Raw genomic sequence first — 24,088 nt, forward strand, 5'->3', positions numbered from 1 at the left:
ACTTTAAACATTCACTGCCTTCATTCCCAATGAACAATGACAGCAATGTGCACTGCAGCAATTTGTCAAGCTTCCTTCAATACCTTCCAAACCCCCGTGATACCTACGTCCTAGGATGACGAGGGCAGTACATACATATGCAAATTGCCCAAGTCACACACCCTGTTCCTCCATAGTTGCTGACTCCATCCAAGATCTTGAAACTCCCTCCTGAACAGCCCTGTGGGTGTACCTATACTAATTGGATTGCAATGGTTGTGGCTCACCACCAAATGGACAATAAATGCTGACTTTGCCAGAGTCGCCTATATCCCATCAAGCCACAAACATGGCTAGAAAATGAGATTTTTGTAATATTATGGATAGAATAGTAAGCATTTTGGGCTTCTAGCAGGAACTTGAGAACCCTGACAGAATCACAGTTTAAAAAGCTTCACAGTTATTAAGTTGTTGTATAGAACTTTAGGGTAGTGTGACTGTGCAGAAATCTCCTTGTATGTAGAAGTTCATATGTACTAACTGCTAAGCTTATTGATATCCTGCAGTTTGAATGCACCCCTGTACTCTGCCAAAATCTTTCTGCTCTCCTAATACTTGTTGAGGCTAAACTGGGGTGCATTGTCTTCCTCAAGGCAGTTGTTTCCGATTGCACTTTGCATGGTTATGTTCCATAGCTAAGAAAAACTTTCAGAAATGGGGAAATGTCCTGATTTGCTCATAGAAACAGTTATTCAAATTTTCCAATTTCAGCATGTAAATTCTGAGTGGTCTGTACTCATGATGAGGAACTGTTAAAACACAACACCTCCACAAGTTATTTTTGTATACCCTTTAATGAATCCAAATCGGCTTGATGTGAATGTTAGCTGAATGTTACCTGTAGCAGACAGAATTTAAGTATGAAGTGATTTGTTTTTAAAGGAAGAATACAAGACTATCAATTAAATGGTACGATTTTAAAAAGGGCGTAGGAATAGAGGGTCAGAGAATCATAGACGTTTACAGCATGAAAACAGGCCCTTCGGCCCAACTGGTCCATGCCGCCCAATTTTTGCCATTAAGCTAGTTCCAATTGCTTCCATTTGGCCCATATCCTTCTATATCCATCTTACTCAAAAAACTGTCTGAATGCTTTTTAAAAGACAAAATTGTACCTGCCTCTACTACTGCGTCTGGCAGCTCGTTCCACACACTCACCACAGTGTGTGTGAAACAATTGCCCCTCTGGACCCTTTTGTATCTCTCCCCTCGTACCTTAAACCTAGGCCCTCTAGTTTTAGACTCCCCTACCGTTGGGAAAAGAAGTTGACTATCTAAGATATCTACCTTCTCTATGCCCCTCATTATTTTATAGACCTCCTCTATAAGATCACCCCTATGCCTCCTACGCTCCAGGGTATATGAACACATCTTTGAAGGTGGCAGGACCAGTTAATGCGGTTGTTTTCTTAAAAGTATACCGGATCAGGGCACTCATAATTTGTATATACTAAGCCTAGTTAGGCTCAGCTGGAGTGTTGTGTACAAGTCTGGGCATCAACCTTAAGGAAGGACGTCAAGGCCTTGGAGATAAGCCGGAGGAGATGAATCAGAATGTTATAGATGAGGGGTTTCAGTTGAGTGAAGAGACTAGAAAAGCTGGTATTGATTTTTCTTGGAACAGAGGAGGTTATGGCAGATTTAATAAAAGTGTTTAAAATTGAGGGATTTTGATAGAGTAGGACGATTGGCCTCCTGTTCTATATGAACGTATATTGAGTGGTCACTTATATAAATTTGAGAATCTTGTTTACAATCTCAGAGCTGTAACTGAAAGTCTACACTAATCTGGTTTCCTGTTTAATATGTTTATTTTTATGAACAGTGGTGAACCATGTCGGAAGAACCGCCTCCTCCGTACCCTGGGGGGCCTTCTGCTCCATTACTTGAAGATAAAGCAGGACAGCCACCACCAGCAGGTAGAAACAACATCTTGGCTAAATATCTCATGGCAAACCTGGTGAAATGAGAACAGATCTCTCTACACGTTGAAAATAGCGTGAATCAAGACTTATGGAACTTCAAAATTGTTTTGTGTGACCTGAATTGTTAACATTCCTTATTTTGTTGACAATATTTTTATTCGCAAAGAATAGAAATCAAATTGCTAAAATGAATAGGTTAGACCTAGAGTGCAATTTAAAATGTGTTACAAAAATGGTTTTGTTATAGAAGCACACCCAGCTCTTTTTGCGTAGATTATTTATTTCATGTATTTGAATGATTTTAAGGCATGTTGGATAACCATCCATGTAGAATTTTGAATTTATTAAAAGTCTAGCTCCTTGTGTGCTCCCCCTGTCTGTCATTGATTGTCTCAATATAGAACAGTAGCAGATCAGAAGACACAGAAGGAATTTTTTAAAAAAATGCAAAACATTGCTAGAAAGCTACCACTGGGGAACAATTGGACATCCGGGAGCCATACATGCTGAATGACTTTACAATTTAAAAAAAAAACACTCTAGAATGTAATGAAGGAAATGTTGATTTTGTTCCATAAATGAAAATGTTTACCAATTGCAATCTTAGACGAGATACAAGGATCCAAAATATTTTACATCATTGGTCCATTTAATTGATTTTGATGCCTTTTTAATTCCTTCATTTCAAAAATTCCACCTGGAACTGTAACTGCTAGCTGAGTGTGTCGATCCTGTAGTTTGAGTATGTGCTTTGTGTCCAACAGCATCAGTAGGAAGTAAATGGGTGAGTGGAGGTTTGTTTTCTGAAGCATGTACCTCCAGTTTTTACCTGGACTTCAAGGCCAGAATCAACCTCTCAAAAGGTACGGGCAGTTGGGATTCGCTCATAAATACAACAACCTTGGCTGAGTGTTTTATTTGAGAGTTTTTAGTGAGACGTATACAGACAGGGAGATTAGAGTTCTCAGCTGCATTTCCCCTTGATAAACAAGTGCTTCTTTAAGTTCATGGTTCAAACTGTTATTTGTGCCCGTTGTACTTCTGTTACCATGTAGAGAATATTTTTCTCTGTTTCTTTAGTGTATATGCCGCCGACTACCATTCAACCTCAAGGATATTCGGTCCCACCAGATGGTGGACCACCTCCTTATGAGCCAATGGCACAACCAGGATTTGTACCTCTTCACACGCCAGCAGAAGGTGGTATGCCCATGCCACCACATGGTAACTAAATTTCAAAATCCTTGGTGTGATTGCTGAATTTAAGGAAATAACTGATTGCTGATAGGAATGCCCACATAAATGTGAAATGATTTTAAAGTTTAACTGGGATCATTTACAGTTGATTTATGAAAGGTTCAGGTTTTTGCTCTTCAATGGGAACTTTGGCAGAAATATTTCTGTGGACTAATTCTGTTGTTTTACTTAAATCCAACCTTGTATTGATCAGAACTGGAATTAAGAGTAAGGTACTGTGGATGCTGGAAATCTGAAGAAAGAAAATACACAATGGATCTGGCAACATCTGTGAGGAGAAAAGCAGAGTCCTGACAAAGGATCACTCACATGAAATGTTAATTCTGTTTCTCTGTGGATGCTGCCAGAGCTGCTGAGTATTTAGGAACAGAAGTAGGCCATTCGACTCATCGAATTTGCTCCGCCATTCGGTTCGATCATGGCTGATCATCTACGTCAACACTACTTTCCTGTGCTATTTCCATATCCCTTGATGTCATTAGTCTCCAGAAATCTATCGATCTCAGCCTTAAACATGATCAATGATTGAGCTTCCAAATCTGGGACAGAGAATTCCAAAGATTCACCATCCTCTGAATGAAGAAATTCCTCCTCATCCCAGTCTTAAATGTCTCCCTTATTCCCAACATTTCCTGTTGATAAGATGAATAATTTAAGAAAATCATTACTGCGTCATTTATAAAATATGCATGACAATATTTGCAGTGTCGTTGGCTCGATAATGAGATCGATTCTGTTTTCTGGCACTCCAGCCTCATCACTTGTCATATGTGGAGCAGGCATCCAATCTGCCAGACTCCGCAAATAAATCATTGACTGCAGAGACCATCCTGTCAAGCTCTGGGCATAGTATTTGGGATAGAATTTTGTCCAGATCTGTGGGTTGGCAGCTGTAGGGTTCCTTTATTAAATGAGTGTGCAGTACAATCTTATGCTGGTTCCATGCCCTCATAAATCTGTAGCACTGAGTTGGTCCAGATTCAGGACAGATTGACACAATGCAAATTGACGGAGATTGGCTGTTGTGTCAAGTAAGGACCATTTCTCTCGGAATCTGCGGCGGTTTTTTCAAAGCGCAATCCAGTTAATCCCACTCTTCATTCTTTTCCCAGATCCCTGCAATTTCTTTCTTCGTCAGGAATTTATCTAACTTCTTGTTGAAGGCTACTATAGAATCTGTATTATTTTCCTCAAGTTGCCTCTTACTGTGCCAATTGAAAATTCTGCTCTCTGGTTACCGACCGTTCAACCATTGGAATTAGACAAAATAAAGTGAAAGTATCTCGGCCCTAATCCAATTAAACACTCTCAAATCACCTAACTACCTTCTCTCAAAGTAGGAAAAGCCCCAACTTCTCCAGTCTGTCCACGTAGCTGTAATCCTTCATCCCTGGAACCATTCTAGCAAAATCTCTTTTGTACCCACTTCCAAGATGGCACACTCTTCCGAATAGTGGGACAAATTTAGGTGAAATTACTATTGAGAATTATTAGCTGCTCCATGACATACACTGACTTCTATGATGAACTCATCATGTGGCCACATCAAAGGTTGTACCATACCTCATGGTACCTTTTGCTGAATCAACCTGTTGTTCTGCCTCAATCTGTGCTGCACAATCTGTGTTTTGTGTTCCTGCCAGAAACTCAGAATCTGAAACAAAATAAGTATCCCCGTGGACAACTATCCACAACTGTTCAATATTGCCGAAGAGGAATTCTGGAAGGGAATAACAGGCCATATCTATTCCCATAGTTTTATTTTTGAAAGCATTAATGGGCAAGGGTAACAGTATGAATATAACTAGTTTGCCATCAGTGAGCAGTGATGGATATTAATAGAATGCCAATGTTGGCAACCTTTAGAGTTCTTAACGTTTTGGCAAGCTCCAAGTCTGCAGAAGACCATTGTGATTGGAGTAAGTTCAGAATACCACCTCTTGTACACTTCAATCACTTTTTTCACATTAATGCTGATTGTGTTGATATTGGAATGTAAGCATCTCCAAAATGTTCAAAAAGCTACATGTACTTCAGCTTGAGATTTGGTGTTAATGGTGTTTGAAGTTTTTAAGTTAATGATAAAAAAGCTCGTTTTGCAAAGAAAGATCTATAAATTCAGTAGCCTTTAACATGCATTGATAACTTTGTTTTGCTTTTTCTTGTTTTTCCTGACAGGTTACTATCCATCAGCTGGACCGTACCCACCTCCAGGCCATTATATGCCCCCGGGGCATTATCCACCCCCTCCTGGACATTATGCTCCTCAGAGTGGACAAGCAGCGACTGTTATAGTTCCCCCGGGTGCTGCAACAACAGTCACAGTGCTGCAAGGGGAGATGTTTCAAGCTGCACCAGTGCAGACCATGTGCCCTCACTGCCAGCAGACCATCACAACCAAGATCACTTATGAAGTAGGCTTACTGAATACTTTATTCTGCCTCTTCTGCTGTTTCGTAGGGTAAGTAACTGCCACAACAGCATGGTGCAAATGAAAGCTGGCAATATCTTGAGGTTTGTTTTGTTACAAAGAGTGACAAATAAATTAGAAGTCTGAATTAAATTGGACCGACGGTGTGCAGGGATGTTCCCTCTGGCTTGGGGGGGGGGGGGGGGGGGGGGGGCACAGCCTTAGGATATGGGCTCGGCCATTTAGGACTGAGGTGATGAGAAATTTCTTCATTCAGAAGCTGGTGAATTTGTGAAATTCTATCACACAAGGCTATGAAAGTCAAGTCACAGAATATATTTAAGAAAGAACTAGTTCGATTTCTAGATAATAAAGGTGTCAATAGGTATGGGGAAAGAGCAGGAGTATGGCGTTGAGATAGAGCAGGGTTTCCCAAACCTTTTGAGCTGCGCAACCCCTAGTGACGCCCAAAGAGCATCGGGGAACTCCAAGCATTCTCATAGCCTCTTTTTTTTTTTTTTTGCTACAAAATAGGTCCAAACGCAGTAACCAGATGTAAAGTCTTTTCTAGCTATATCTATGCATTTATTAATGTGGTAATATTTAATATGTTCACTGACTAAAAATATATAAGTCATTTTTAATGGGAGGAATGATGCTGGGAAGCTGATTCTAATATCGGACACGTGCATCTCCCTCGCTTTCACACACGTCACTCTCTCATTCACACACATTCACCCTCACACACACAAACACACTCACCTACACACCCTTGCACGCAATCACACTCGCCCACACCCTTATATGCAAGCACACTCACCCACTCACCCTTGCAAAAACACACTCACCCGTACCCACACACAAACAAACACACCCTCACATGCTCTCTCATGCACAAACACGCTCATTCTCGCATGCGCACGCACACAATACAGATAAAGGATCCGCTATGATCTTACTGAATGATGGAGCAGGCTCGAGAGACCGAATGGCCTATTTCCGCTCCTGTTTTCTATATTTCAGTGTTGGACATGATATTAAATTTCATGTGAAAATTTGTGGCCCATTCCACTATCATATTAATATAGTCTTTAATTCTCACATATGTATTATGCCAACTACTTTAGCATTGTCATTAGTGTTTCTTTGAGTCCAATATCCAAATCATTGATGGACACAATGCCCCAGAAGTGGTCACAGGACAGAATCTTGTGGTCCTTTCCAACCACTCTGAGAAACTGCCCTGAACCTCTACTTTCTGTTTCCTCCCATCTAACCAGTTTTTGATCCTTGTCTTCCTGCTGATCCAAGACCAATTAATGTTCTCCAAAACGCAGTCTCCTATCAGGTACTTTTGTCTGCTGTCTTCTGTGCACATTCACGGTCATTTTCCTCATTCACCATATCTATCATTTTATCTACAGCCATGATCATAATGAATGGTGGGGCAGGCTCAAAGGACCAAATGGCCTCTTTCTGCTCCTATTTTCTATATTTTTATGTCTCAAGGAACTCAACAAGTTTGTTAAGCAATATCTTCCATTCTGAAATCTGTGTTGACCAATGCTAATTATTTTCTCCATCTTAATATTCAGTTACTTCCTCTTTACTTGAAAGGTTCCAAAATTTCCAACAGGGGCTTGTTTAGCACACTGGGCTAAATCGCTGGCTTTTAAAGCAGGCCAGGCAGCACGGTTCAATTCCCGTACCAGCCTCCCCGAACAGGCGCCGGAATGTGGCGACTAGGGACTTTTCACAGTAACTTCATTTGAAGCCTACTTGTGACAATAAGCGATTTTCATTTTTCATTTTCAAATGGTAAACTATTTGATGAAAAATTCAAAATGGAGATTATGCTGGCCACATTACTCTAAATGAACACTGAAATATAATTTCTAAGGTTCCCAGTATCTCTCTCTGTTCCCTCCAGATCTTTGGGTATATTCCTTCTGATTCTGATATTTTTTCCTCTTTTGGCTTAACCAACTGTTAGGATACTTTTCTGATTTATAGTGCCTCTGCTCAAATTTGTAACCAGGTTAGTATTTGGCCTCCTTCCCTAATATTTTTGATTACAAATACTGAAGTGAAGTACCAGTTAACTATAATAACACTGAAAATGTTGAAAGTAGCAGGTTAGGCAGCATCTGTGGAGAGAGTAATATAATAATAATCACTTATTGTCACAAGTAGACTTCAATGAAGTTACTGTGAAAAGTCCCTAGTCACCACATTCCGGCGCCTGTTCAGGGAGGCCGGTACGGGGATTGAACCCGTGCTGCTGGCCTTGTTCTGCATTACAAGCCAGCTGTTTAGCCCACTGTGCTAAACCAGACCCAGAGTATGTTAAATGTTTCAGATCGAAAACCTTACACCATCACTTTAGCAACGCCTTCCTTAATAAACAGGTGCAAAGTGCTCATTTAGCACCTCAGCCATGCTTCCTATCTATGAGTTGGTCTCCTTTTTGGCCCCTAATTGATCCTACCACTCCTTGTATTGCCTTTTCTTTAATTATATGCCTAGAGAAGACTTTTAGATTCACTTTTATGTTAGCTGCAAGTCTCTTCTACCTTTGCCCATCTTATTTGCTTTTCACTTCCCTCCAGACTTTCTAAAATTAGCCTTTCCACTTGTGTGACAAGGGTCAGGCAATGGAATCATAGAATTCCTACAGTGCAGAAAGAGGCCATTCAGCCCATCGGGTCTGCACCAAATCTCTAAAAAAGCACCCTCCCTAGGCCCACTCCCCTGCCCTATCCCTGTACATCCCTGTATACTAAGGGGTAATTTAGCATGGCCAATCCACTTAACCTGCCAATCTTTAGAATGTGGGAGGAAACCGGAGCACCCAGAGCAACCTACGCAGACACGGGAAGAACATACAAACTCCACACACACAGTCACGCAAGGCCAGAATTGAACCCGGGTCCCTGGCGCTGAGAGGCAGCAGTGTTAACCACCTTGCTGCCGTCTCAATTGAATGACCCCCCCCCCCACCCCGGCACCCAACCGCAGCACCTCCCACTTTAAATTCACACTCAAGTCAGATCTCCATTTTCATTTGGTTGCCACCCCATCAATTAACAGAATATAATATCAATCAAAAATAATTGGACCTAGCAATAATACCTGTTTAAAACAAAATCTTTGGAGGGACCAGTTGGCTAGTGTGTGGATCAGATTAATGTTAATAGCACTGGATTCAATCCCCATTCCAGCTGAGGTAGATTTAGGCCCTGCCTCTGCACCCTACTCATAGTAATATCAAGTAACAGTATTTTCCTGTGGTTCGGCAAATGATCGCCGAGAACCAAGAGACGTATATCATTGTTCTTACCCAGTTTGATTAATTATTGGCTTGTTGATGCTCATCGGACATAGGTTTTTAGACCAGCTATGTAACAGGTAAAATTAATTTTACACATTGAATGGAAAATAAATAACAAGTGTAAAAGAAAAAAATGAAAGGGAGACTTTGAGTATGATGAGTATTCCAGGTCAGATTCTATATAAGGTAAATATGGTGAAATAATTTTTTTTAAATACAAATAGAATTCTTGGGTTTATAAGCCAGTTCAGTCACAGACAGGTACAGAGGATCTGGAGCACTGTTTGGATTTAGCCACTATTTGAAGATAACAATGTGTTTGAAAGGTATTGCAACAAAAATGATTGAATGTAAAAATGAAGTATGTGGACAGTTTAAGAGAAGCTTAAGCTTGAGAGAGTTAGTAAAATACAAAATAGGTGTAGATGAACTTAACTAAGTTCAACACGTGGGACCAAATGTTATGAATTTATTTTTGTGGGAAGCATTTGGGGTTTTATTTTGCTCTAAAGGATAACAAATATGTGGAATCATTTCCTAGATAAGGTAGCATAGAATGATTTATTCCAAACTTAGTTAGATGCCTGCCTGGTGGAAGCTGGAGGGATAAGTTTAATGTACCAGCTACTTTTTATTTAACTTTGAACTGCTCAAAAGAGCATTCATCCACATAAATGAGCTTCAAAATTAACGTTTTAGGATCTTGTGACAAATGGGGAGATTAAATGCAAATATGTTTCTTTTCCTCTCAAACTGATATTTAGGGTAAATTCTAGGCAGATTGTTGAAGCGAGCTCTGAATTGCAATTGCTGTGAATCTTTAATTGTTGTACGGGAGAGCGTTAATAAATGTTTGTGTTATAATGCAGAATGGTTGTTAATCTCAGACTCTGGAAGACCGAGTGGACCCCACCAAAATGTAACAATGGAAAAAGTAACTGCATTAGTTAGTAGAAGGAAAGTGGCCTGGTGTTACTAAAATTGGAAGAGGCATATTTTAATTTTTACCTACCCTGCTAACGTAATGAAAAATGTAAAATATATTTTAATTCTTTAAAATAAAATAAAAAATAGCACAGTTTTTCAGTTATCACAAACTGGTATTTATCACAATTGTACAGTATTATAGAATTGTATTTTTTTGTGACCTCAACTTGGCAAATGGAATATAATGTAGGAAAATGTGGTAGGAACTTTGGTAAGAAGAATAAAGGAGTTGAATATTATTTAAATAGAGAAAGACTGCAGAAGCCTGTTGCACAGAGGGATTTGGATGACATTGTGCAAAAATCACAAAAAGCTAGCATGAAAGTTCAGCTGGTAATTGGGAAGGCAAATGGAATGTTGGCCTTTATTTCAAAGGGAATGGATGATAGCAATAGGGAAGTCCTGCTAAAACTAAACAAGGCACCAGTTAGACCCAAACTGGAATACTGTGAACAGTTTTGGTCCCCTTGTCTAAGGAAAGATATGCTGACATTGGAGGTAGTCCAGAGAAGGTTCATTAGGTTAATCCCGGGTTCGGAGAGATTTTCTTATAAGGAGAGGTTGTACTCACTGGATTTTAGAGGAATGAGTTGACCTTATTGAGACATATAGGATTCTCAGGGGGCTTGACAGGGTGGATGCTGGGAGGATGTTTTCCTTTGAGGGAGATTCTAGGATCTGAGGACATGTACATGTGTGCGTGTGAGTACATGTGTGCGTGTGAGTACATGTGTGCGTGTGAGTACATGTGTGCGTGTGAGTACATGTGTGCGCGTGCGTACGTGTGTGCGCGTGCGTACGTGTGTGCGCGTGCGTACGTGTGTGTGCGCGTGCGTACGTGTGTGCGCGTGCGTACGTGTGTGTGCGTGCGTACGTGTGTGTGCGCGTGCGTACGTGTGTGCGCGTGCGTACGTGTGTGCGCGTGCGTACGTGTGTGCGCGTGCGTACATGTGTGCGCGTGCGTACGTGTGTGCGCGCGCGTACGTGCGCGTGCGCGCGTGTGTGTACGTACGTGTGTGTGTGTGTGTGTGTGTGTACGTACGTGTGTGTGTGTGTGTGTGTGTGTGTGTGTGTGTGTGTGTACGTACGTGTGTACGTACGTGTGTGTGTGTGTGTACGTACGTGTGTGTACGTACGTACGTGTGTGTGTTAGCAGGGGCTGTTTAGCACAGGGCTGAATCACTGGCTTTGAAAGCAGACCAAAGCAAGCCAGCAGCACGGTTCAATTCCCGTAACAGCCTCCCCGAACAGGCGCCGGAATGTGGCGACTAAGGGCTTTTCACAGTAACTTCATTGAAGCCTACTTGTGACAATAAGCGATTTTCATTTCATTTCATAATCTCAGAGTAAGGGGTCGCCCATTTATGACAGAAATGAGGAGGAGTTTCTTCTCTGAGGGTAGTGAATCTGTGGAATTCTTACTGCAGAGGGCGGTAGAGGCGTTAAGTATGTTCAAGGCTGAGATAGACAGATTTTTAATCATTAAGGGAATCATTATGGGATAAAGTGGGAAAGTGGAGTTGAGGATTATCATATCAGATCAGTCATGATCTCATTGAATGGCAGAGCAGACTCGATGGGGTGAATAGCCTACTTCTCCTATGTCTTATGGTCTTGAGTAAAGTTGTTTTTTTAATTATAAGGAGCAATACAACAGACCCCAAGATTGAACTACTGACGATGATGATTCTACAACTTATATTTGCACAATAAACTGCTACAATATTTGGGTTTTGCAAAGAAATGTACAACAAAGGAACTGGCCCTTCGGCTCTCCAAGTCCGTCTAACCTAAAACCTTCTACACGTCCGGGGTCCGTATACCTCTATTCATGTATTTGTCAAGACGCCCCTTAAACGTCACTATCGTACCTGCTTCCACCACCACCTCCGGCAGCAAGTTCCAGGCACCCACTACCCTCTTGTGTAAAAGAATTTCCTCACACATTTCCTCTAAACTTTGCCTCTCGCATCTATGTCCTCTAGTAATTGACTGTTACACCCTGGGAAAAAGCTTCTGACTATCTACTCTGTCCATGCCGCTCATAGTTTTGTAGACACCCTCATAATTTTGTCGACATGAATAGCTGTGGTCCCAGCACTGAACCCTGCGGAACACCACTAGTCACTGGCTGCCATCCTGAAAAGGACCCCTTTATCTCCACTCTCTGCCTTCTGCTAGTCAGCCAGTCCTCTATCCATGCCAGTACCTTGCCCCTAATAATAACAGACATGGACCTTGGAACAGTAGGTTTCACCATGTGGTTCCTCAAAGTTTTTATTGCAGTTTAAGGCAAATAATGCAATGTTTTTAATTTGTTATTTATACTAAAGTAACTGGATTTGTTTTGATCTCTGCGGTATTCCACCCTACAGTTCTAACAAGGTGATGAGAATTACAGGTGCAACTGGTAATATGTCTCTGCTTCATTTTCCAGGTTAGGTGGATTGGCTATGCTAAAATTGCCCCTTGGTGTCTAGGGATGTTCAAATTAGATTATGGGGGTAGGGTAGGGGAGTGGACGTAGGTGGAATGCTCTTTCGGAAGGTTGGTGCAGCTCGATGGGTCAAATGGCCTCCTTTTGCACTGTAGGGATTCTTTGGAACCTTTGATATTATTTGATCTGTAATGGATTAAGTTGTCAAAATATGGTTGCATAAAATTTTCACCAACTTTTTTTTTGGTTTAATACAGGTGTGACTTGGGCTGCTGCTTAATCCCCTGCTTAATAGATGATCTGAAGGATGTGATGCACACTTGCCCAAACTGTAAAGCTTACATATATACATACAAGCGGGTATGCTAACAGCAATCCTGATCCTGTCCAAGAAGTGTTGGGATAACTTTAAAATGACGAACTTAATGTTCATTTCAATTTACATGTTGTATTCTATATGACTGAGATACTTGCAGCATTGTACTGTGCTGTAATTACAGGCAACAGTGGATGCCTTACTTGCAGAACATATGATTAGGTTGAAGAATTTATTAATGTATTCCGTGTAAACAATATAAATGTCAGTAATACCCTAACTAACAAATGATTTCAACTTTTAAAGTTCCCAGTGCAGAAAAACCTGTGGATAGTTATCTTTAAGTTAACATTCTGTTTTGAATTCTGAGCCATTTATTTGATTATTGTGCTGAATGATGTTGGGAACTAAGGGAAAATAACTGGTTTAGGACTTCTTTCAACAATCTGCCTTCAGACTCAAAATATTGCACACGGCAGTGATATTTTTGCGATGCAATCTGTTTATTTTTCAGTATTCAATTTAATAATTTGTTATGCGCTGTGTAGAAAGTAAACATAGGAGTGTGATATGTGAAACCCCAGGGAAAATACGTTGTTTCACACTCCTAATGCCTCTCATTGGGAGCATATATGCATGAATGTGTTTTACAATATTATTTGCATTTCTGTAATAATTTAAAAACTTGCATCTTACTGAAGTATTTAGTTTTGTTCAGAAGCCCATCCTGGTGCAGATCTCTAAAGACCCACATTTCTGAAACTGATATGTAGATTGGTGAGAAAGGTACCGAGGTGGTAATGAGGGCATGTTTTAGAACAGTAGTATTTATTTGATGAGATGAAATGTTTTGCTAAAATGAGTTTCACACTTGTCAATTGATTGTTGCCACACTGATGGTTTTAAAAGAAGGATCAAAAAAGTTCTGATCTATGACAAATTACTTGTTGTGTTTTATAGTACAATCATAAGTCAGTGAAAAAGTCCTTTTTAACCCATGTAATGGAGCTTGTACAGCAATGTTTCTAAAAATTACAAATCCAATGTTTAAAAGATTAATGATGCATAGCTTAGACTTAAGTCGATCCATGGAAGTGTTTTTCATTTTAAAAGGGGTTTTGTCTGTTACAGTACAGAAAACTGTACCAGGATCTCCTGATATGTTCTTTATAGTTGCATTTTGAAATATTGTACAGTGCAGAAATCTTGGATATATATTCAGAATATAAATGTAATAAAAATGCTCTGACGCTTGTGCAATTTCCAGCAACTTGCAAGTGTTGCCTTTGCTAAGAACTTATGCAGCATATGTGAACTTCCATTCGACTAGTAGTATTCATATTGTACAACTTGCAATTTGAAATTGCAAAGAATTGTCACAAAATGTACTTTTCTTTGTAAATAAGTGAATGCAACACAAGATATTTAATGAAAAAGGTATTTATCTCTGAGGAGCTGTAGAAGGTCCTTACACATGTGCTGAATCGCTTTGCATCCAGTATACTTTGTTTTAATGTGTCGCATTACTTATGCATCAATTTAGTATTAAAGGCAATCTGCATTATTAGATATGGCATTTGCTGATGGTAAGGAAAGCAAATTATTTTAGATATTAGCAATGTTTCAACCAATCTTGATCGCTCAGTTCAGATTGCTAGTAAGTCCGAAACATTTTTCCTTACAAGATACAATAGGAGGCAGAGGTATTCTACATATGGGAGCCATGATGTCGAGATGCCGGCGTTGGACTGGGGTGAGCACAGTAAGAAGTCTTACAACACCAGGTTAAAGTCCAACAGGTTTGTTTCAAACGCCAGCTTTCGGGGCACTGCTCCTTAGGAGTGTTTGAAACAAACCTGTTGGACTTTAACCTGGTGTTGTAAGACCTCTTGCTGTATTCTACATAAGCAGCCTTTTCTAATTCTATCTTGTGGTGACATTGTCAAAAGAATGACTAGACGTGTGTGGATTTGTTCCTTTACTTTCATGACTACTCGAATTGAAATATATCCAGTCCTCCAATTCTGTTTTGATAATTGAAGTGGATCATAATGAAAGGATTCCATACAAGCTATTTTCACACGTGGACTGCATTTTATGTTACTTGCAAAATGTACCTTTGGTTGTAAAATGGAGCCTTGCACTTGACTGTTGAAGCTAATGTCATTCTTTTTCAAAAAAACACAACCCATTTTTAAGTGGGCCTCTTCGCATTTAGAGAGTACTTGTGAATGCTCTTGGTTATTACAGACGAAAAACAAATCATGTTTATTTACCCCAAAATTAAAGTTTAATCATCTTGATGGACACCGGGGCACAAGATCATTTTTTTTTTTACTGTGCTAGAGACTATGGGGTGGCAAAGTTAATTATTTGTCCGACCTGCAACTTACAAATACTGCATTAAATTAAGTTTCACAAGGATATTGTGGGGGGTGACTGTAAAACTGGATTCCTTTTAAAAATAAGACTATCTACTTGTTGTGATGAGAGAAACAATCTATTCCTTAACATGAAGTTTGTAAGTGCTTCTGCACCAGATTATAAATGTAGTTAAACATTCCAGTTTAAATACTTTGAAAGTGATAATTAAGTACATGCGGCAATGCAAACTATAATTAAAGCCACAAACACATGCCAAATTGTTTTGCACTATTTTTCTTTAATGCTCATATTTGCACACTTGCAAAGCTAACCTGCTTACCATCATCACCTTCCACATGGAAACAGTCAGGAAAATTTGAGTGTATTGTTGATGTAATAAATGCCTGAGGCAGAACTTGGGAGTTAAATCTTAACATTATCATCTGGTTGTATCTGATCTGATTATGTTTGGAAACCTGTTCCATAAGCAATCTTTGTGCTAGTTGAAATAAGAATGTATATAATGCTAAAGTTCTTGTTGGAAAATTCTGTGACTGAATGTTTTTTCATATAACTCAAATCATTAGTGGTTGAGTCAGCTTATGTGGGCAAGCTAATTAATTAAGCATTCCATACATGTACATGCATTATCTCTAATTTAATGTACAAATGATAATATACAACTTGGAGATTAATAAATGCTATTGGCACGGTTTTGTTGTGAAGCTCTTCCTTGATTCTGATCCTATCTTGGCTCAATAGCAATTTATTTATAGAATCACAGAATGATTATAGCGCAGGAGTCCATTTGGACAGTGTCTACTCGAGCAACTCACCCATTCACACTGTGACCTGCCCTTTTCTCTGCAAATTATTTTTCTTCAGATAATTATCCAATTCACTTTTGAAAGACACAATTGATTCTGCCTCCATCACACTATCATGTGACTGTGAAGCACCTTGGGATGCTTTACTATATCAAAGGTGCAATATAAATGTGTACGGTGAGAAAGTTGCAGGCCAACCGTAGTCCAAAACATTACGGGACAGGTATCCCCGTCCTGTTCACAGCAGAACCTTCCAGGTGCAGACTTGCCTTGGGCGGCACTTCTGTAACCACCTGCACCATATCAAAAGCATCAAACGTCATCTTTGCCTCAAAGGACAAACAAGCTTTACATGTGAATGGTTATTTCTGCGATAAGTAGAATTTTTTTCACTTCACCTGTCTACTTTAAACTACACGTACATTACATTTACTACCTCAAAAATTTATTAAGACTGTAAATGTTGACAATTTGAAATTTAATGTAAGAAATAGCCCACAATGAATCATGGGAATATTGTAATGCAAATTATATGTATGAACCACATGGCAATAGTAAGGCAGATGGGTCAAAGCTTGGTCAAAGAGAGGTTTTAAGTAGTGCTAAGTGTTTGTGTGTGTGGGGGGTGGGGGGGTGGAGAATCTGAAATTTCAGAAGAGAATGCCAGAGGTTAGGGCCAGGCAGCTGAAGGCAGGATGACCAATGAGCAATTTGAAAACAGGGAAGATTAAGAGACCAGAATTAAATGAGCACAGATCTGAGCTGTGGGTCTGGTGATGATCACCGGAATTGGGACAAGCAAGACATGGATGGATTTGATTCATTTATTCAAATACACTTATTGCTCACCTCATCATTCATTGTCACGTCTACCTATTTTATCTCCCTTAGAAATACCAAAGCAAAATTATTTATTTCTGCCTTCTCTCTCGTTACCTGTGATATTATTTATTCCTTAATGGTTCTAATCCCATCATGGCTTTCCTTTTTTATTCATGTGCCTGTAAAATATGTAAGATTATTAACACAACTCTATTAAAGACCCCTTTTGTATTATAGTGAAGTAGGAAAATGTAGAAATAGGATATAATATAAATTGATGCCAAGGTAGATGGATTATGGGAAATGTCAATCCTTAAAAAGACACTGCAGGTGAAAGATAAACCTTAAAACTGCTTGTGTAAGCTCATGCAAAGGAAATAAATAACAGGATGTAGCAGCCCTGATAAGAATCGAGCAACAATCAACAAAGAACAATACAGCACAGGAACAGGCCATTCGATCCTCCAAGCCTGTACCGATCATGATGCCTGTCTAAACTAAAACCTTCTGGGGTCCGTATGCCTCTATTCCCATCCTATTTATGTACTTGTCAGGATGCCTCTTAAACGTCGCTATCGCACCTGCTTCTACCACCTCCCCCGGCAGCGCGTTCCAGGCACTCACCACTCTGTTTAAAAGAAAATTTGTTTCGCACATCTCCCTACGTCCCCTAGTAATTGACTTTTCCATCCTGGGAAAAAGCTTCTGACTATCCACTCAGTCCATGCTCTTCATAATTTTGTAAACTTCTATCAGGTCGCCCCTCCAGTTTATCCAACCTCTCCTCATAGATAATACCTTCCAGACCAGGCAGCATCCTGGTAAACCTCTTCTATACCCTCTCCAAAGCCTCCACATCCTTCTGGTAGTGTGGCAACCAGAATGGTATTGTTGCTCTGTTTACTTGCTATAAATCTGGCAGTTAATAAGGTCGCCTTTCTTAATCCTAATTATGAGTATGCTTTCAGAGTCGCCAGGTATCTCGATACCGCCACAAGGTTCAACTGAATACCGATCAAATAGCCAAAACACCAGTTAGTTCAAAGTCAATACTATTTTATGTACACACAGTATGATTTACTCATGCACAATAACACTACAGGCTAAACTATATCTATCACTAACACCTATACTTAACTTCGGGTGCCCACTTATGTCAGAGGAACAATGGCTGTTCGGATCTCAGGCTGTTGGGTTCGAAGAGGTAACGTCTGGTAGCGAGCGTTGAACTTGAACTTACTTGCTTCTGGTGGAAGGGTCTCCGCTTGAGAGCCAAATCCAAGAGAGCGAACTTTCCCGGGGGTTCCTTCTTATACTTGGAGGGGCTTTGCGCGTTTTTAGGCGGGCCTTAAACTCGGTCCCAATTAATTGGGCAGCTTCTTGATGATTGTCATCGATCTAAGCCAATAAAGGGGCGGGTGCCTTGATGGCAAGGCATGTCCTAAGTGGCCGTTGGCCTTACTTTGTTCGTGTCTTCTGGTTGGGGTAGTGGCGCCGGACTGTCTGGGACAGTATCGGCTACCTGAGCACTCGGTCTTTGTTTCCCGGAGATGGGCCATCAATGTGTAAATCGACCCAGAGTTTCGGTTCCGTCTGCTGATTGCCTTTCAAATATACATTCAGGCTCTGTGCCTGCTTGTTGCTTTGTATTGTCCATTTTTCCCTATAGGCTCTGCGAGTGTCCATTTTGTATACTGGAAATGGCCATCCCAGATGGCTACAGTATGCAATATTACAAGTGTGGCCTAACTAAGGTTCTGTACATATGCTGAATGACTTGCCAATTTTTATACTCAATGCCCCAACCGATGAAGGCAAGCATGCCAAATGCCTTCTTGACTACCTTATCCACCTGTGTTGCCACTTTGTTATCTGTGGACATGTATGCCCAGATCTCTCTGCCTGTCAATACTCCGAAGGGTTCTGCCATTTACTGTACACTTCCCATCTGTGTTAGACCTTCCAAAATGCATTACCTCACATTTGTCTGGATTAAACTCCATCTGCCATTTCTTCCAATTTCCCCAACAACATTTCTCTACTAATATTGATCTCCTTCAGTTCTTCCCTCTCGCTGAGTTTCCCATTTCTGGTATCTGATTTGTGTCCTCATTTGTGAAGACAGAGCCAAAGTTTGTGTTTAGTTGCTCAGTAATTTCATTGTCCCCTATTATATATTCCCATTTCTGACTGTAAAGGACCTACATCTGTCTTCAATCTTTTTTTCTTCATGTACCTATAGAAACATTTACAGTCAGTTTGTAATGTTCCCTGCAAGCTTATTCTCGTACTCTATTTTCCCCTTCTTAATCAATCCCTCTGTCCTTTGCTGAATTGTAAACTGCTCCCAATCCTCAGACCTGTTGTTTTTCGTAGCCAATTTGTATGTTTCTTCCTTGGATAGAACACTATTTCTTAATTTCTGTTGTGAGCCATGGATTGGCCACCTTTCCTGTTTTACTTTTGTGCCAGACAGGAATAAACAATTGTTTCAGTTCGCCCATGTACTCCTTGAATGTTTGCCATTGCCTATCCACTGTCATCCCTTTAAGTGACGTTTCCTAATCTATCAGCCAATGGCCTACCATCGTAGTTTCCTTTAGTAAGATTCAGGATCCTAGTCTTAGAATCAACTACTTCACTCTTCATCTTCATGAAAAATTCTAACATTATGGTCGCTCATCCCCAAGGGGTTTTACACAACTAGATTGCCAATGATTCTGTTCTTGTTACACCGTACCCAGTCTTGGCCTGCTCTCACAGAATACATGATTAAGGGCTGGTTTAACTCCGGGGGCTAGACAGCAGGATTGTGATGCAGAACAAGGCCAGCAGTGTGGGGTCAATACCCATACCAGCTTACCTGAACAGGTGCCGGAATGTGGTGACTAGGGGCTTTTCACAGTAACTTCATACTTGTGCCAATAAAAGGTTATTATTAAGTTTAGCATAGCTCACATAAACCGTGCGTACAAAAAACTTTTCAATATATAATAGGTAAGAGAGAGGCAAAAATAGACATTGGGCCACTGGAAAACGTGGTTGGAGAAGTAATAATAGGAAACAAATAAATGGCAGATGAACTGAATAGTTACTTTGCATCAGTCTTCATGGTGGAAGACACTAGTGGGATGCCAGAGCTCCAGGAGAACCAGGGGGTAGAGGTGAGTGCAGTGGCCACCATTAAGGATAAAGTTCTGGAGAAATTGAAAGATCTGACAGTGGATAAATCACCTGGACTGGATGGACTACACCCAGGGTCCTAAAAGAGATAGCTGAGGACTTCCGGTGGCAGCTATGGAGGTGTGAGTTGCACATTTGGTGGCTCACGCTCTGGTCGGACTTTTGGACTTTCCCCCCGTTTTTCTACATGACTTGAATTGTAAGACGGATGTTAGTGGCAATTGTTTACTGAATTCCCACTTCGGTGCATGGAGAGAAGGACTAGAAGTGTTCGTAAGGGCAGAAACAAAAAGATAGAGAAGGCTTGGGCTGTAGCTGCAACATAATTAAGCATGGCGGAGGTTCGGACCTCTGGTTTGTCGACCCAGCAGTCTATGGAGCAGCTGATGTAAGTCATTCAGGAAGGCTTTGCTACGCGGAAGCGGGACTGCTTGGACCCGATAGAAGTGTTGATTGAGTGGTTGGAGCATAGATTGGATGCCCAAGATCGGGCGATCCAGAAGGTGGAGAAGGCGCTGGCTGAGCAAGAGGAACATCAGACCGGTGGGGATGTTGAGGGACCAGCAGAAGAAGCTCCTGGAGAAGGTGGAGGACCTTGAAAATAGGTCCCGCCGGCAGAACCTAAGAATCGTCGGGCTCCCGGAGGTGTCCGACGGAACGGACGCTGGGGCATACATTGCAGACATGTTTGTGAAGCTGCTAGGGGATGGGGCATTCTCCCAGCCCTTGGAGGTGGATAGTGCTCACAGAGCACTCGCGAGGAAGCCACGAATGGGAGACCCCCGAGGGCAATGGTGGTGAGATTCCACAGGTTCTCTGATAAGGAGCGCATTCTACAGTGGGCCAAGCAGACACGGAGCTGTACATGGGACAATAGCATCCTGCGGATTTACCAGGATCTGAGTGTAGAGGTGGCCAGGAGGAGAGCAGGCTTCAACCAGATCAGGTTGATCCTTTTTGAGAAAAAGGTGAAGTTTGGACTGTTATACCCAACCCGTCTCTGGGTCACGCATGAGGATCAGCACTTCTACTTTGAGTCGCCTGAGGACGCATTGGACTTTGCGAAAAAGAAAGGGCTAGTGACGGATTTAGAACTTGACTGCAACGTTCATGTTTTTGTTTTTATTCTTTTTGTTTCTCTGTTTTTGTAAAAAGTTCTTCGTTTTGCGTTTCATGGAAGATGTTTGTAATGCCGTTTGCATTGGTTTGGAACCAGCGGTAGAGCTGAGTGAGTTAGGGTTTTCATTTCACTGTTGGGGGATGGAGGTGTGCTTGTTTTGATCTTGGTGTTTTTTCTGTTGGGTAACTGTGGGGATTGTTTGATGCTGGAGTTTGTTTGTATTCCGGTGGGGAGGGAACAATAGGTGTTTGTATGAGCGGTGGGGAGGGAACAATAGGTGGGAGACTATCTGGCACCGGGGATGGGGGCCACCAAGCTAGCTGGGCGAGCTAGCTCTCCGAAGTGCAGTGGGGGGTGTGCATATGTTTGGTTTAGTAAAGGGGTTGGGTTACAGGGTGTTGTTACTGGGGGGGGAGGGGGGCAAAAGTTCTGCTGATGAGGGAGGGACTTGAGCTGAGGGACAGAGGAGGTTAGGGGCGGGAGCTGCCTGGGGATGGACCGGTGGAGGCGGAGAGCACGGGCTGGAGGCCGGCCTAAAAAAGGGAATGGCTGATCAGTGGAATGTTAGAGGGTTAAATGGGTCGGTCAAAAGGGCACGTGTGTTTGCACATCTTAGGGGATTGAAGGCGGACATGGTAATGTTGTAGGAGGCGCACCTTAGAGTAACGGACCAGGTTAGACTGAGGAAAGGCTGGGTCAGTCAGGTCTTTCACTCGGGATTAGATTCAAAGACTAGAGAGGTTGCGATCCTGATCAATAAGCGGGTGGTGTTTGAGACGGGTAGAATAGTCTCGGACGTGGCAGGTCGGTACATTATGGTCAGTGGGAAGCTAGAGGGGGTGCAGGTGGTATTAGTAAATGTGTATGCGCCAAATTGGGATGATGTGCAGTTTATAAAGAGGATGCTGGGGAAAATACCGGACCTGGACTCGCACAGGTTGGTCATGGGAGGGGCTTCAACATAGTTATGGACCCTGGCTTGGACCGGTCAAGCTAAAAAACGGGCAGGGTGCCAGCAATGGCAAAGGAACTAAGAGGGTTCATAGAGCTGATGTGGAGGGGGGTGGGTGGATCCATGGAGGTTTGGGCAGCTGAGGGTGAAGGAATTCTCTTTCTACTCACGTGCATAAAGTGTACTCCCGGATTGATTTCTTTATTTTGAGCAAGGCCTTGCTGGCTGGGGTGGTGGACACCGGGTACTCGGCGATTACAATCTCAGACCATGCCCCGCACTGGGTTGACCTGCAGGCTAGTAAAGACAGTAACCAGCGTCCGCACTGGAGGTTGGATGTGGGACTTTTGGCGGATGAAGGAGTGTGCCAACGGCTGAGGAAATGTATTCAGAGCTACCTGCAGTTCAATGACACGGGGGAAATTTCAGCAGCGGTGGTGTGGGAAGCACTGAAGGCGGTGGTCAGGGGGGGAGCTGATCTCGATATGGGCCCATAGGGAGAAGGTGGGCAGAGGCGGACCGGCTGGTAAAGGAGATACTACAGATTGATAGGAGGTATGCGGAGACCCCAGAGGCAAGACTTTTAAGGGAACGGTGGAGGTTACAGGCGGAGTTTAGTTTGCTGACCACAGGGAGGGCGGTGGAGCAGCTGAGGCGAGGGGGCGATTTATGAACATGGACAGAAGGCCAGCAGAATGCTTGCACAGCAGCTTAGGAAGAGGGAGGCAGCTAGGGAGATAGGGAACGTAAAGGACGGTGATGGGAACCTGGTTGGTGATTCAGTAGGGGTGAATAAGGTGTTTAGGGATTTCTACAGCAGGCTGTACAGGTTGGAACCCCCTGCGGGGCCGGAGGAGATGAGGCACTTCTTGGAGGGGCTGAATTTCCCAAAGTTGGACGGGGAGCAGGTAGAAGGGCTGGGGGCCCCGATCGGGTTGGAAGAGATAGTGGAGGGTCTGAAGGCCATGCAGTCGGGTAAGGCCCCGGGGCCGGACGGGTACCCAGTGGAGTTCTATAAAAAGTTCTCTGGATATTGGGGCCGGTGTTGATGAGGATGTTCAATGAGGCAAGGGAAAGAGGGGTGTTGCTCCCGACGATGTCACAGGCAATGATTTTGCTGATTCTTAAGTGTGACAAGAACCTGGAGCTGTGTGGGTCCTACAGGCCAATCTACCTGTTAAACGTGGATGCCAAGTTGTTGGCCAAAATCTTGTCCTCCAGGATTAAGGATGCGCTTCCGTTGTCTCTGGCTGGGAGAGTGCAAACAGTGAAGATGACGGTCCCCCCGAGATTTCTATTTGTATTTCAGTGTCTCCCCATTTTTATTCCGCTGTCCTTTTATAAGCGGGTCAACAGAGTGATCACAGGCTTTGTCTGGGCGGGCAAGACCCCGCGGGTAAGGAAGGTAATGCTTGAGAGGAGTCGGGGAGAGGGCGGGCTGGCGCTGCCAAATTTTAGCAACTATTACTGGGCGGCTAATATAGCCATGATCAGGAAGTGGGTGGTGGGGGAGGGGTCGGCATGGGTGCGCATGGAGGCGGCTTCATGTAAGGGCACCAGTTTGGGGACGTTGGTAACTGCGCCTCTGCTGTTCCCGCTGGCACGGTACTCCACCAGTCCAGTGGTGATGGCAGCCCTGAGAGTTTGGGGCCAGTGGAGGCGGCATGCGGGAGCAAAGGGAGCATCGGTCTGGGCCCCAACCTGTGATAATCACCGGTTTGCCCCGGGGAATATGGATGGGGGGTTCCGGTTATGGCGGAGAGCGGGGATTGAAAGGATGGGGGTTATGTTCATAGAGGGGAGCTTTTAGAGTATGAGGGCGTTGGAGGAAAAGTTTGAGTTGGCGAGGGGAAACGAGTTCAGGTATCTGCAGGTGCTGGACTTCCTTCGTAAACAGGTGTCAACCTTCCCGCTCCTACCGCTAAGGGGGATTCAGGACAGTATAGTTTCCAGAGGGTGGGTAGAAGGGAGCGTCTTGGACATCTATAAGGAGCTTATGGGGTCGGAGGAGACGCAGACCGAGGAGCTGAAGCGCAAATGGGAGGAGCTGGGAAGTGAGATAGAAGATGGTCTATGGGCAGACACATTGAGTAGTCAACACGGTGGGGGGGGGGGAGC

The 24,088-nt window shown here is 42.5% G+C and overlaps 1 protein-coding gene across 4 annotated transcripts in view; it reads left to right on the forward strand.

Annotated features, from left to right (window-relative positions):
• Positions 1–15,779, forward strand: part of cdip1 (cell death-inducing p53 target 1) — a 72,831-nt gene extending 57,052 nt beyond the window's left edge. For all 4 annotated transcript variants that reach the window (XM_072480793.1, XM_072480796.1, XM_072480795.1 and 1 more), the window contains 4 exons: positions 1,865–1,958; positions 3,045–3,188; positions 5,400–5,682; positions 12,644–15,779. In XM_072480793.1, the coding sequence (XP_072336894.1) occupies positions 1,874–1,958; positions 3,045–3,188; positions 5,400–5,682; positions 12,644–12,755 (624 nt within the window). In that variant the 5' untranslated portion in view covers positions 1,865–1,873 and the 3' untranslated portion in view covers positions 12,756–15,779. The remainder of the gene's footprint in view (positions 1–1,864; positions 1,959–3,044; positions 3,189–5,399; positions 5,683–12,643) is intronic.
• The last annotated feature ends 8,309 nt before the right edge of the window (positions 15,780–24,088 follow it).

The sequence above is a fragment of the Scyliorhinus torazame genome, chromosome 17 (assembly GCF_047496885.1).
Source record: "Scyliorhinus torazame isolate Kashiwa2021f chromosome 17, sScyTor2.1, whole genome shotgun sequence".
Classification (NCBI taxonomy): Eukaryota; Metazoa; Chordata; class Chondrichthyes; order Carcharhiniformes; family Scyliorhinidae; genus Scyliorhinus; species Scyliorhinus torazame.